Source organism: Xiphophorus hellerii, chromosome 5 (genome assembly GCF_003331165.1).
Source record: "Xiphophorus hellerii strain 12219 chromosome 5, Xiphophorus_hellerii-4.1, whole genome shotgun sequence".
Lineage (NCBI taxonomy): Eukaryota > Metazoa > Chordata > Actinopteri > Cyprinodontiformes > Poeciliidae > Xiphophorus > Xiphophorus hellerii.
Genome location: NC_045676.1, coordinates 12,408,651 through 12,423,969, shown reverse-complemented (window position 1 = coordinate 12,423,969; position 15,319 = coordinate 12,408,651). Strand labels below are relative to the sequence as shown.

The 15,319-nt window shown below is 37.2% G+C and overlaps 1 protein-coding gene across 12 annotated transcripts in view; it reads right to left on the bottom strand.

Annotated features, from left to right (window-relative positions):
* adgrl3.1 (adhesion G protein-coupled receptor L3.1) overlaps positions 1–15,319 on the bottom strand; it is a 166,078-nt gene that overhangs the window by 28,474 nt on the left and 122,285 nt on the right. For 11 of the 12 annotated variants that reach the window (XM_032562033.1, XM_032562038.1, XM_032562039.1 and 8 more), the window contains 4 exons: positions 7,909–8,031; positions 7,250–7,455; positions 2,681–2,857; positions 1,532–1,741 (listed from right to left, as the gene is read on the bottom strand). In XM_032562033.1, coding sequence (XP_032417924.1) covers positions 1,532–1,741; positions 2,681–2,857; positions 7,250–7,455; positions 7,909–8,031 — 716 coding nt within the window. The remainder of the gene's footprint in view (positions 1–1,531; positions 1,742–2,680; positions 2,858–7,249; positions 7,456–7,908; positions 8,032–15,319) is intronic. The other variant, XM_032562035.1, reaches the window with a different exon arrangement.

Sequence of the window (15,319 nt, the reverse complement as noted above, 5' to 3'; positions counted from 1 at the left end):
GGAATGGATTTCAAACAGGCAAATTAAAGCCCTCGGCCTGCACATATTTATCATGGGTGAATTAGCTTGCCGTGTAAAGTACAACAGTTTAACTCTATCCAGGTCCTCAATGCTTTTATGAATTAGCTGGAAATTGTTGTACAACCAATCTGTCATTATGTTTTCTTTAAAATGAAAACAAGGGATTTTGGGGAAGAACCACTGCAGTAAGTCCATCAGTTGGTAATGAGAGAAAAGGAAGCCACCCTGAGAAATGTTTGTTTATGATTATTTGATACTCAGGAGATCTACAAAATGTGTTCATATCTATTATGAAAACAATGTTACAGTGCCAGTCAGATCTGTTGACGTCACTGTCAATGGCAGTTTATGTCAATGGCACTTCAGAGTAAAACACATCTGTAGGAACACTACTTATCAACTGACAATCTTTTCACATTTTACTCTTGCTCAAATGCACTGAGACAATAGAGGTCACTATACAATTATGTCTATTGCCATTCCTCTTTTCATATTCAGAGTTTTGGCCCCTCTCTCGCGGTTTCTTCTCTTCAGCTCAAAACAGATCTTCAATAGGATGTAGGAAGATTGTGTGTCTGGTGAACTGTGTTCATCTGGATTCATATTTTCCTGCCAAAAGTCCCAAATGCGACACATTTTAAGAATTAAAATAATTTATGTTGTCATGCAATCTAACAAGGTTCTCAAGACCTTGGTAAAACAAAAGACTCACAGTATCACAAATTTACATCATCCTTTTTCTGTTGACAAAGAGTTTAGTTTTAGTTCCATCTTATCAGAACTCACTGCTACAGTTTAGATCCCAGCAAACTTCAAATAACATTGTGATTGTAGGTCAGAAAAGTCTTTTACATGGCATCAATCCCAAGCACCTGATTTGCATGTAGATACTGTTTAATGGTTTGATGGTTGTTGCTATCACTGTAAGGTTTGGAGGCTATTTTACCCCTCAGATAAGGATTTTTGTACTATATAGTGGCCAATAACTAAAATAAATGGGCTACTGTTAAATTTTATGACACACAGGAAAATTCTTGATTATTAATTAGAAGTTCTTAAATATTCTGACCAACCTTAAAAGTAAAGTAAAAAAATATATATATATCAAAAAATATATCTCTATTACATTTACTTTCAATTGGATTGTCATTGATTGGTCAATGAAATAATTAATTCTTAAGATAATTTTTTTCCAAATGAATCAATACCTTTAAATTACACGCTGGATTTTTCCTAATTTTTAGTCTGACACTATGAAGTTGCCAATAATGTATTTATATGAAACCTTTTTAAACATCTTTACCAGAGGTACCAATAACTGTGGGCAAAGCAGTATATCAGACCAGTGGAAAGAATAAAAAGACATAATTTGAACCTTTAAGCAGAATATAAAGTTTACTTTTTCATTTTCCTTTTTTATGTTCTTGTTAAAAAAACAGAGTTCCTGAGCCTTTGGCCAAACAAATAATATGGCTGTCCACAAGAATTATAATAAGAACAAACTTCTTACTGGCTGATCGGCCTTGTTGATCCCGACTAGAAACAGTGATTCAGCAATGAACAGGCTGATGCAGAGGTTCTTATGGATGGTGTTGCGGTCGCTCTGCAGGCCTCTGAAGAAGCAGAATGTGAAGATGCAGATCAGCAGGCAAACGAGCGACAACAGGATCCCGACCCACGTGATGACGTCCAGGAGCATGTCGTGCATGCTGTCTGCTTTCTGTGAGCAAAAGCAAAACAAGAGAAGCCAGGGGGGGATAATTTAATAATATGTAAACACACAGCCAGTATAACTATGTTTAACCTTGGTTTACTGGAAACACACGCGGGTCATGTTCCTGTAAGACCAGACACGCACTGACAGAGCGCCACCACCAGCCCTGGCTGATCTGGTTCTGGCTGCGTGTCGCTGAGCGTTCAGGGCCGCAGCGTTACGCCGCGCTGCACAGGTGTGCTAGCTCTATCCATCAGTGTCCTGCAAGCTGGCAGGCAGAGCAATGTTCACCGTAACATTGCAGTGATGGATCTACTGCTCAAAACCTCACACAGTGTTCACAAAGGCCTGCCAAGCCAGCTCTGACCATGACCTCTTTAGATGTAACACACATCCGCGTCCCCATGGGGACAGAACCAGTGTCGCACTTGATCCAAAGCTGCGTGAAAAGAAGCACAACCTTATTGTAACAAAAGAAGACGATGAAAAGTGCTTATTCCAGACAGGACGGGACAGTAATGCTTTTATCCAACACCCACTACGGCTCACAGATATCCAAATAAATGCTCTCATCTTCTAATCAAATATCACTTTTACAGCAAAATGCGATCTGGAGCTTTGTTCCGGGTCTCCTGTACTAAACCAGAACTCTGAGATCCTATTGTCAGTATTACATAATATTTTGTCAGTAAAATGTCATCAACAGGCTTAACAAATCAATTTTAAAAATATTCTCTGCCAAGACCAACCGACACTCAAGCACTGAAGAGATCCAATCTGCAAAACACATGTGGCCTGTGTCTTCTCCTCCTTTGTTCTTCACAACCTTTTAACCAGCTGGCCAGCTGTTCATTATGAAATGATGAATAACTGACCTCTCAGTACCCTCCCCTCTGCCGTAACAAGCTGGCGAAGCAAAAGAAAAAAACTAAAGAGCATACATACCTTGACTTCTACTTGAGCCATGAGTACTGCAAAACTGGTGAGGTGGGTGCAGGAGCAGCTGGTGTGTGTGCGGTTGGTGGCGAGCAGTCGGCAGTCCTGCGTAGACCAGAATCCCGTCATGGTGCGCTTGGAGTAGCTCCAGAAAGAGCAGTTGGGATTGAAATTCTTCTCTGACTGCTGAAGAAAAAAAATAAATAGAGATTGTGATAAAGAGAAATCCAAAGACAGACAACAAGAAGACGAGAGAGGTGGGGGTGGTGCAGCATGGCCAGGAAAATAGTACAACGCTATGATGAAAAATAGTCCCTTCTTGCTGATTTCTTCTGCGTTTTCTTTTCTTTTGTTAGACTAGCCACACCCAGCAATAATTATTGCCAGACCCGTAGAAGCAAGAAATCACTCAAACAGAATCTATGTGACAACATGAAGAACGCTAAAAGGTTTTAAAAAGAAATACATCACTCTCTGATCTAAAGTAATAAAGTCTAAGTCTTTTATCTCTCTGGAAAAGGTTACAAAGCCATTACCAAGGCTTAATGCAAAACACAATGAAAGCAATTTTATACAAACGTAGAAAATATGAAACAATGTTGAACCTTGTCACAAGTGCCTGGTGTGCCAAATCACACAAAAGACCCCAGAAGCATTTCTAAAGCAGCCATGTTTCTTCTCAGTTAAGGTCAACGCTCAGAGATCAACAATAGAGGAAAAAAATGCCTCCATGTTAGGGGTCTGAGGTTTAAACCACTGCTTACCAAAACCAACCAATGACCACAATGGTAAAAAAACAAAAAAACAAAAAACATTTTGAAGATTATACTTTTGAAAACCATTCTGTGGACTGACCAAGTTAAACTTGTTTATGTGACATTAATATTTATTTGAGGCTCTGAAATCTGTGTATTTAAATGGCTGGAGAGTGTGAGAACGCGGTGGAAGAAACTGAAGGAGGAATTACACAGCGCGTCACACGCACACAGCAACATGACAACAAACAGAAGAGACAGAATGCAAAAGTGCAGCAACAAATAAACAGAGTGCCATGGCAGGAGGTGACAGCCCTGCATTCGCTATCATTGTGTGCCGTTCTGCAGCGCAGGAGCGGCTTGTGTTGTGTAAACTGTCGATGTGTTTGTTAGGCCTGTAAAGTTGCTCTCAGAAAGAGCAAGTGAGGAGTCTGCTGCTGCCAACAAGCTGGGTCACCAACTGGATACACATTTGCTTGTTGAATGAGAAGCACATAATGAAACTCTGGTGCAGACCATCGTCATTGAGACAATATGGACTTCAGTCTGTTAGATCAGAAGAATCTTCTTTTCTCATCCAGAGAATGTCAAACACAGTTGGAGTGAAACAAAAGAACCTAAAAACGTATAGCCTAATACTCATTCAAGCATTAGAAACAGCTTTTATTGCCCCACAGCAGGTGTGTGTGTGTGGGGAGGGAGGGGGAAGGGGTCAGGTGTAATAGTAGCATCTGATTCATAGCTTAAGAGCAAAGTTATTTCCACCAATTCTTTTTAAAATTAGCCCAAAACATACACTTTGTATAACTTTATACTGACAAGTTCATGTTTCACTACAGAATTAAAAGTTCAGTCATGTGCAAACATTTTCCATATTGGTTTCATCTGACAACATACTTCCACATAATTTATTGTGATCTCTAGTGGGAAAAATTTTATTTTTTATTTTTTTTTTCCATTTTTTTCTCCGAAGAGTTTTTTGCGGCGCTAGTGGCTCGTATTTTTTCAACAGTAGGCAGACAGGAAGGAGGGTGAGGAGAGGGGGAAGACATGCGGCAAAGGTCGTCGGGACCAGGAGTCGAACCCGCGACATCCGCGTTGAGGACTAAGGCCTCCAAACGTGGGGCGTGCTAACCCCCTGCGCCACCACAGAACGCCCCGAAAAATTGAATTTTTACATCTTTCTTCAAACAATCTGTTGGGTTTTTTGATATGGGCAACAGAGCACTTGTCCAGGGTGACATCAGGGGTGAGAAGTCTTTTTAAAAGCCATTTTTAAAAATGTCGTTTTACCTCAGTTAAATAAGGTCAGTATTGCACTATTTGCATGAGTAATTCTTGAGAAATGTGCAACTCTCCTTTATTGAGTAGGCACATCTTATTTGCTGGTTACATTACAGGAAGCAGGTTACCTGACTGGGTTTACGCAATGTGACAATTATGCGAGAACCATTATTAGTTGTAATAATGCTTCTTTCAAGCTTCTTTCTCCATGCTGCTCCTCCAGAGCCTTTATCTCTTCTCTGATTAATGCTCTTCTAGGTTATGCTATAGAGGACAAAATATAAAGGACATACTATAGCATAAATACATAAATGAATGAAATATCTAACTGAAGTTTGTCCCATCCTCTGTTGAATTCATACCCATAAAGCTATTTTGCATATAAGATTGTCTAGTCTGGGGGAGAATTTAGAGGGGTGATATTATTGAAGCAAAGAGTATCACTACATCCACTTTTAAAAACTTTGCAAAAATTTCCAAAGATGATTGGAGCCTTCATAAAGTTTTTGCTGGTGAAATCCTTGCAGTAAAAATAATTGCAGTCAGTGAACACAAAGGCATCTGAAGCCACCGCAGACACTTGCGACGCACTCCCTAGCTCCTCTTATCACTTCACCGAGCAGATTCATAACACCTATATATATATATATATATATATATATATATATATATATATATATATATATATATATATATATATATATATATATATATACAGAGTGTGTAAGTTCTGAAAATAATAATAAAAAAATCAAGTTTGAGATGGCACTGCATAGTCATCATGCTCATGCTCCAAATATACTATAGGTCCTAATAATAATGCACAGCTAGCTTGTTCCCCCAACTGTATTCAAGCATCATGTTACTATTTTCTAATTTGTTTGAGGGATATCACTGATGTGATAATCTCTGCAAGGTGTGAAGAAATACATGGAAATAAAAACCTAAAAATAAAGTTTCTGTAACACTTGTGTATAATGATAGTTGACTGTGGTAAATTAAGAATGAGGTTTCATAGAAATTTCCAAGTTGCCTACTGCATGAACATCTACATTTCAGTGTCAAAACTTTTTCAAGATATAAAATGTGAGTGTCTCACTCACAATTTGAGTTTGAGATGGGGGCACAAACATGAGGATGATCAACATGTTTTTCATTCTGCTCTTTTTATGAAGTCTTTCTGAGGGAATAATTTATGAGTAATGGCTCTTAATTTGAAAGAAAAATAACAAATTTGTTAAAACAAAGAAACACAATGGATAAATTACAGAAATGTTAAAAATTCATATCTGTAAAACTGTTCAAATTTCCTCCCATGCTGTTGAATTTTATTGAGATGCCAGACAAAGTTGAACTGACTGGACGATTCTCAAGCTCGTGGAATCATAAACATGTGGCTGTGCACTGCTGGTCAGCTGGTAAATTTATTCCAATCCAATTCAATTCAGCCAGAAAACTGACTTCAATCTGATGAAAGGATATAAAGATTAGGGTGATGGCAAGCAGACTCGTTGCTCTTCACTTTAGATAAATTGTCAACAAACCAGTGGAAACATTGAAATTGTGTCTGATTTATGTAATGCCAGTAAAGATTTTTCCACTGATCATTGAGAAGCGTAAATATAGTTAAAATCTATTTTTTGGCTATAAAATGTAAATGAAAATAAATCATTTTTGGTTGTTCAAAATGGATACACCTTTTGCATGATTTTATTATCTAAGAAAGATTAATAATTATGGGCCTTAGTGTAAATGAAGATAAAATGAGCACACTGTTTCAATAAAGAAAATATAAAAAGACCACAAACAATATAAAACGTCTAAAAAACAAATTAATAATCTCAATTAGAGTTACAAGCTATAGAGGAAAAATCTCCTGGTGTTTAAAAAACACCAGGAGATGAGGAGGATTTAATGTCTGAAGACAGCTGGTTTTATAGCTTTGGTGCTGCCACAGCAAAAGTCTGATCCCCTTTTCACTTCAGCCTCATCTTGGGAACTGCTAGAAGCACCTGATCAGCAGACATTAATGATCATAAAAGAGGGCTGGGTGTGTGAAGCATGTTACATTGAAGTTCTTTTAGATGAAATTGCTTTTTTTTTTTTAAAGGAAGTATAAAATTTACTGAAAACACACAGGAAGCCAGTGATTGTGATACTTTTTCAATGAACTTCCTGTGAGTTCCTTGAAAACTTGTGAGGCTGAAAATATAAACTATTTACAAGCAGAAAAACAAACAAATAAACAAAAAAACCATTTTGAAGCAGCCAACCTTGAATAAATGACCAATTTTTATTCAGGTAGCAGTTACCTTAAAAAAAATATTAAAACCTCTAGTGATGAAAATCCATGGGTGAGAAATATGAAATGCAGTGTTCCTGCTGAGATAACCAGGTGAAGGAAAGAAAAAAAACTTTTCTTTCTCTTTGTGCAAAACAACTGCAGGGAAGTATATTTGATCTGACAGTAACTTCCAGGCTTGTTCTCTTCTGATACCGTTTTTTTTTTTTTAATTCTGCTGATAAAGCCCCCACTTACCTGCAGGTGTTGGACAGTGAACACGACGGGCTCAGAAAGGTACACCTTATTGCTCTCCTTGTTAATCGACGCTGTGATGACCGGGGAGTTCACGATAACGGAGTAATTTGGATAGACCGCCTCGCTGCTCAGTCTGACGCTGGCGTTCTCCGTCGGCAGGTAAGAACCTAAGTTCCTGTACAGCACAAAAGCCATCCTGATCTCACCTGTGAGAGAAGAGATGGACAAGATGCTCTCAATATATGTAAAAAAAAAAAAAAATCTTCTGCCTCATATGCTAAATTAACCATAACATGCTGGTTTATGGGGGGTTACTTATTAGTGCTGTGAAAAATATTTACAAGCATATTTCCTGTTTTTGTCTCTGTTAAGTGTTTCAGTCCTCAAATTTTAACATCAAATAAAGATAATCACACTAGGTTGATTTAGAAAACTCTTCTTCCCTTCACAAATGAGCATGGCACATAGAACTAAAGCGTATTGACTTTTTTCACAAAAAAACAAGAAAAAAGCAAGCATGCACTTTTAAACATTTGTGGTAAACAGTGAATGTGTTTACAAAAGAAAATAAATGATCTTCAGTTAAGCAGAGGTTGAGAAGGCCCACAGATGCCCTAGCAAGTATTAGTGAAAGAGAGTCCATGAAACTTGTCTTCTACCATTTCTGCCGTGCTGCTTCAGAGTGCTGGCTGACAGCTGGATGGCGTTTCCATGTTGCTCTGACTGAGGAAACGTCAGATCCGCAAGGTTTCCATCCGTGCTGAGTCTGGCTACCTCCAGCTCTGAAAAAAAAAAAAAAAAAGAAAACATACACCTTAATGTCAAATCATTGCTTTACACATGACATCATCTGCTTTGCTTTACAGACTCTTGTAGCAAGCATGTTTTCTCACAAAGTGCTTCAAAGTAGAACACAGGCTTGAATCCTCGAGGAGTTCCCAACTTTTTCTAAAGAGCTAAATAAAAAAAAATGCTGACATTCTTTAAAGAGAAATAATGAGAAATTTTTATACTTCAAACTGAAGTCGTGTCTCCAAGCAACTGGTCTGACACATTGAGGTAGATTACCCTGCCTCGTTTGAATTGTCGGCATCTAATTTCACAATTCTAGTTCGTTAGCACATTCCTGATTACAACCGTGTAAAGTGTTAGATAAAGTTTCTAATTAAGGACTAATTATACCTTTGGTGTATTGCTATCTTGTGCTTCTGAGTGATTTGGTGATTTAGCCTGCTGCTTTTTATGGTGAAAACAGCCCCCTCAGATCGAGTAAACAACATGGCGACAAGTCAGATAAAAAACAAGAGCGCCTGGATGAGAAGCTAAAAACGGGTAAGAAGTGCTGGGGGGAGGTTGGAAATAAAAAAAAAGAGGAGAGAGCAGTCAGAGAAGCAGAATGGATGAGATGGGAAATGAGAGGATGCGTTGAAAGGAGAGGACTGGAGTGGAGACAGATGGAAAAAGACTATAATGTTTTGCTGAGTTTAATAGATGGGGCTCAGAGGAAAGAGATACTGAGGTGCAGAGGAGAGAAAATGGAGGCAGACATAAATACAGACAGTGATGCACAGAGAAAGAAAGACACACAGGTGATGTGTCTGTAACTCACATTTTCACCGAACCAAACCACCTACAATACGGTGCAATGCAAAAGTATTTCTGGATGTATTTTTTTGTGATTTTATGTGACAGATCAACATAAAACAATGCAAAATTGTAAAGAGGAAGGAAAAAAGATGCATAGTCTTCTACTCTTCGCACATGCACATACAATTATGAAATAACTTGGGAATTGAGAATATTTGGAAGAAGATACTCTGATTTGATTAAAGCCAAATATACTTTTATGACTAAAACAAACAAACAAAAGTACCCTAAGCTTGTGATCTCCAATATAATAAATGATGGTGGCAGGATCATGAAGTGAGAAAGCTTTTCTTTAAAAATAACAGATAAGGTGATTTGAGTTGAGAGGAAGATGCATAAAACTACATAAAGGTTCATTTTTAAAATATGAAACCTCTAAAAGATTGCAAAAAAATGTATAATGGTGCAACGATTCACTTTAAATCAGGGCAAAAACATACAGCCACAGCTACAATGAAAAGCTTTACTCTGACACCTCAAAATAAAAGTCATACGTGTATATGTGTGTGTAGTGGCAAGACCTTTACGTTGCTGTTCACAGTCTTATTGAACTACTATGCAAAGACAGTAAGAAGTGCACACCTAGTAGACATGGACCCCACAGGAATGAAAAACACGGTTCTGCAAATTATTGATTCACAGGCTTGAAGACAAATGGATGCCACACTTTTCAAATTAGAATTTTATTTGTAAAGAAAAGGCTGAAACCATGTACCTTTAAGGGTATGCTTTACATTGTGTTAGCTTGTAATATAAATGTAAAACAAAGTTGGCAGTTGTAACGTGAAAATAATTCCAGGGGTGTGAATACTTTTTTGTAAGGTATTGTAGGTGCAAGCAAACACTCCACATGCACTATTCCCTGATCGGCGGGGTATCGAAACATGCTGGGTCTAATCTAATTAAAACATCCATGTCATGACAATCCTCCTCCTTAGAAACACACTTGTTCATTATCGTTATCACACACACGGGCTGTTACCGCTGTGTTATCCCTTCAAAATCACTGTTTTGCTTCTAATAATAACACTATTTATCTGTCTGCCTTGTACCGTGCCTCAGTCACAATCTCACACAATAATATCACTTACAGTTGCAGTAGAATCTCTAAATTGCGTCAAATAATTTATTCTTGTCACTCACTCTCATCTAAAAGGCTTGTTAGGAAAAGAAAAGAGGATGGGGAATGTGGCGGGGGATGAGCTTAAAAAGTGTAAGGGAAGACGGAGGCGCAAGTGAGGAAGAAGGAAGGGAGGTGCAAAAATGACAGGCGGTTTGGGGCTGATTATGAATAGAGGGGGAGAGATAATCATGGAGGATCTTCCCACTGGATTAGCTGGAAGGGAAGATTAACAACACAAAAAAAAGAAGAATGTGGAGATGATTTTTACCCTCCCCGCAGCCCACCAAAAAAAGGCATATTCTTGTTTGAAGTTCATGCAGTAGCCTACATTTTGATGAGTATTTATGTAACAATATTTATGCGGTGCATTTGGGGGAAAAAATAATTGGCGGAGATGGGTTGCAGGAATTATATAAGTTAAAACTAGGTATGAAAGACAAACTGCTGGACAGAGCTGCTGCACGTAAAAGGATGGTGCAGGATTTTTAGCATAAAAGCACCACAGTTTTACAGTGTCATTATAACAAAACAAAAAACTAATAATAATAATAATAATAAAATAATAATTACGATGTGTGAAATTGCATGTTATGTACTTGTCTAGAGTTTTAGGGTTCCCATTTTAATTTATTCGTTCTTTAATAGATAACAGTGTAGTCAAATCTGTGTGTATATTTGTGTAATCTAATCATGTTAGATTAAAACAACATGAACCATTTATGTATTAAAACACAGAAATTAAAGCAAGGTGTACTAAGTTAGTCTGAACAGTAGCTATAACTGAAGATACTTAATAAACACAATATCATATTTTTTCTACTCTTCAAATCAACAACCTAGAAAGCAGATTTTTAGCTTGTGAATTAGTTGTTTTCACTAACTCACTGAGGAAGCTAATTAACTAATGAAGCTAATACTATTGACCCTTCCATGGTCTTTAGAGATAACATCCCCACAAGCTTTTAACCCTAGCGTATTCTGGTGGCGTTGTAATGACTTCAAGTGGACTTTTACAAAGTTTTTTGTGTGTGTGTGGTTTTGGGAACTGACGGTCTGATGGGACACTCCCTGCTGTCTGACTGTGACATCTGCCATGCTCTTCCTGAGTGACACACCAAGACAGAGGCCCGAGTTAGTTGTTTATTTTACTGCAAGTCATGCCAACCAGACTGTAGCTGATATAAGTTTCACAAAAGTGTTACGTTAACTACATAATTTTTCAAAGCGCCGAATGTGCTTTTTGTAAGACAGTAAATTGTTAGGATGTTTGACCTTGTGGAGCCATATTTAAAGTTGTGAAACGGGAGCTCTTTTCTTCAGTTTAATTCAGTTAGTTTATATAATACCAATTAACAACAAATGTTTTCTCAAGGGAGTTTATCATGCAAACAGATAACATTTTTATACAGAAGAATACATTTCTATGGCAAGCTACATATGGCACTCTGCATTATCTCTGGCATTTCATGAAAAAACTGTTTAAAACTAAAGAAATAGAAATGTTTTGTTCCCAAAATATGTAAAGTGTCGTACCCTAAATGTAACTTTCCGTTAAGTGATATTTATTCTATGTCCTAAAAAATTCAGACGGTTAATCAAAGATTGTTTGTCAAAAGTCCCATGGCAATTTAAAAAAAAAAAATTACAGACCTACTTCCAGTTCCTGTATAAATAAACATCAGTTTATGTCTATATCACCACTCAATAGGAATGTGGCAAACCTTTAAAAGTTTATTAAATGTGTTCACATAAATCTCTGAGAGTTTTCAGATTGGAGTTGTTTGAAGTCACCTCTTGGACTAGTGGCTAGCTGCATGCAGCCCCTTAGACCAACTAATCTGGATTTATACTAAATGAAGATGCCAAGAGAGTTATCTGCTGTATGTAAGATATTAACAGTCAATAACGTTTTCACAGAACCTTACTTCAAAATGTCCAGACTATTCCTTTAACACTAATCAAGAATTTGACAAAGTCATATAGTAAAGGACAAACTTTGTGGAATCTTATCTGTCTGAACAGTCTGTCTCCGACTGCAGTAATGTAATCACCATGCTGTGTGATTTAAATAGCTGTAATATCATTGCTTACTGATGTAAAAGTGAGCCAGAAAAAAAGGCCTCAGAGCATCATTTGACATTCAACTGCCACCATCACCCTCAAGCATGCACTCATCCAGTCTTCTTCTTCTCTTATCTTCATTTTCCTCTCTTCTCCTGCTCCTCCTTCGTAGCTTTTCATCTGTGACTGAGTAGTGCATAAGCACTCTGAATTCTAGTAATAGGGGATGATGTGAAGGAAGTTTTTAAAAATATCAAATCACATTGGAAGTAAATATGAGGATAACTATGGGGGGATCTAAGTGGGTGCGACTTGCTGGTCTGGGTTCAGATGAAATGAAGACTCACAGATATATCGTCTCCTAAAGGCATGAAAAACAAAGAGGAAGCAAAACTCTGTTGTGCCGCAGCCCAGTAATGACATGATCGGGCGAGAAAAGAGATTAGGGAAGAAGAAGAACAGAAAAAAAGGAAAGTGGTGTGCACAATGCCTTAATAACAAGCTTTGTTCTCCTTTGTCAATTCCGCCTACGAGCAGAGGGCAGAAAATATGGAAATAAATAAATAAAAATGATAGTCTCCAGCAAACTAAGCATGCCAGCCTCAAGGCCAATATTTTTCCTTCATTTTGTTAGATAAGTATCTCAGTGGGTTTGACCCTTTGAAACATCTTGATACTGACCTCCATCTTGACAGCTTTGCATATTTACTCCTCATAATAAAGCAAAGCATGGAAACCTTTAAAGAGGCGATGAAACGCGTTCTAGATTTTTTTCCTCTCCCTCAGCTTGCTGCATGACTTGTTGTGCATGTAAACAGGTCTACTGAATTACAAAGCTTGAGATCCAAAAGGGAGGGGAGTTAGTATCTCTTTTTACTCACATACCTTCGACATTATGTTTTACATCTTATGGCACAACAGCTAAAATTTAATACATTCCACAAGAAATTTATTTGACAGACCAAAACGTAGAAGAAGTGCAAGGGGCAAAACCTCCATAAATCTCAGCTTCTCCTCTGTTTTTATGTCTCATAAAGCCTTCTCTATCTCTGCCTGTTAGATTAAGTAAAATTAAGTAAATTAAGTATTTAATTAAGTAAATCTGTGAACACAGTTGGCTGAATGTATTAAGGCGTATCACAGCAAAAGGTTTGCATACAAATACATGCAACACCATTTACATTTTATTTGTAAATAAATATTGAATAGCAATCATTTTCTTTCCACTATACAACTATGTACCAGTGTATGATATCCACGGCAAACTCCAAGCAAAACACATTAAAGTTTGTGTTTATATTGTAACAAAATGGGAAAAGCTTCACTACCTTAGCAGGACATTGTAAGTCATTATGAATCAACTCTGGATGATGCCTTTAGAACAGCCAGTTTAGCATGAATGTCTGGAAGAAACGACTATATACCTTGCAGATCAATAAGGGCAGACTGGGCCACTAAGACTTGGAGGAGTCTGCTAAAAACAGCATTTCACAAAGATGATCTGCAATAATGCACAGGATGTTGACTTTTTTTTACGGAAAAGCATTTAAGTCCATTTTTGCTGACTTCTAAAACAGTAACCAGATATCTGAAAATACCATCATTTATTACAAAGTGGCTTATTATACATATGTGATGAATGAGGAATTAAAATGTAAAATTTTCAAATTAATTTCTGTGAAAAACACATTCACACTTCTGACTTTCAAGGCCCATGTTAGAATGTTGCTGGTTGCATTAATTAACAATTAAAGGTAAGATTGAAAGTTGCAGCATCAGATTTGCTGAAATAATTTTATTTACTGAGTACTGATTTTGTTTACTACACATTGTCGCATACCTGATTATGTTAATGTACTGTAATTAACAATAGAAATATCAATGCCTGCCATTTTAAATCAACTAAATTCACAAGCTATTTCCATGTAAAACAAATAATTGAATTTCACAGAACCGAGAGAAGCAATAATTTGACAATAAAGCTCCTCTTTCACAAGCCTCATCTTTCCCCTTTAGCAGCCGCGGAAAATCTGCTGAAGCACAGCAGAGAGACCACCTAAAACTGCACACGTGTTCTGTTTTGTATATTTATTGACTACCTGTCACGCTGTGTTATCACTGACAGCTTCATGGGGTTCTGTTTGTTTTGTTTTGCTCTGCCCCCCTGCAGAATATGAACTAATTAATCATGTTATTAGAGCATTATATTTTACCGCTTTTGTTTTTGTGTACCATGCAGCTTAGCCCTGTGTGAATATTTGTCTTTTGTTTCCCAACCAGATCCACCACAGAACAACAGTATCATCTTTCCCAGCTTTCACTTAGAGAAATTGAATTACGAAACTCGAAATAAAAACACTACAGTCTATTTAATTCTGAGTTTCTCTTTTAATTCAAGACTATTTAGGGTTTTACAGTAATTTCTGACACGTAATTAAGATGGATGAAACATCAGCATCAAGTCAGAGAATAAACCAGGATGTGGATATGACACCTGTCAATGTTGTTGTCAATATTGCTATTATAATCCTTTTTTCCGTGGTACGTGAAAGAAATGTCATCCTATTACCTTTAAACACCTGGAGGAGATTCACAAAATGTTTGAAAGCAGTGGTTCAATGGGGGTTTGTTGAATTGCACTGAATATGCCAAAATAATTAAATAAAATTTAATTATTTAAAGATTGTCCTTTTCTCTCTTAAACTGATATGGAATTTAGAAGAGAAACATAGCATGTTAGTAAAATAATACATATAATTTAATGTATTTTAATAGAGAGGTAAAACATAAGCTTGAGATAAAAACAAAAGAATTACCAAGGGGGCCATCTGTGTGAAGTTTGAATTTCAAAACTCTGAGTGAGTCAGCTTTCTTTAAGAACTAAACTTTTCACCAAGACTTCAAAGACATGAATGCTGTGACCCAATTATTCAATGACCTAATAATAATAACAACAACAACTAATTACATGCTACACTGTGCAGACACCCTGTCTGTGCTTATGTAGGTTCACCCACCTCAGCATATCAAATGATTAAGGTGACAAAAATAAGGTAGCCCGCCCAACTGTTTGATTATTTCAGCTGATTGCTATTTGACCACAGTCCTCAAGACTGACTGCAGTCCTCAAGGGTCGGTGTCCTGCAACTTTTAGATATCTCTTTGCTTCAGCTCACCTGGCTCCAATATAAGTTAATTAGCAGAGCTCTGTAGAGCTTGACTGCATGCTGGAGTGGCAG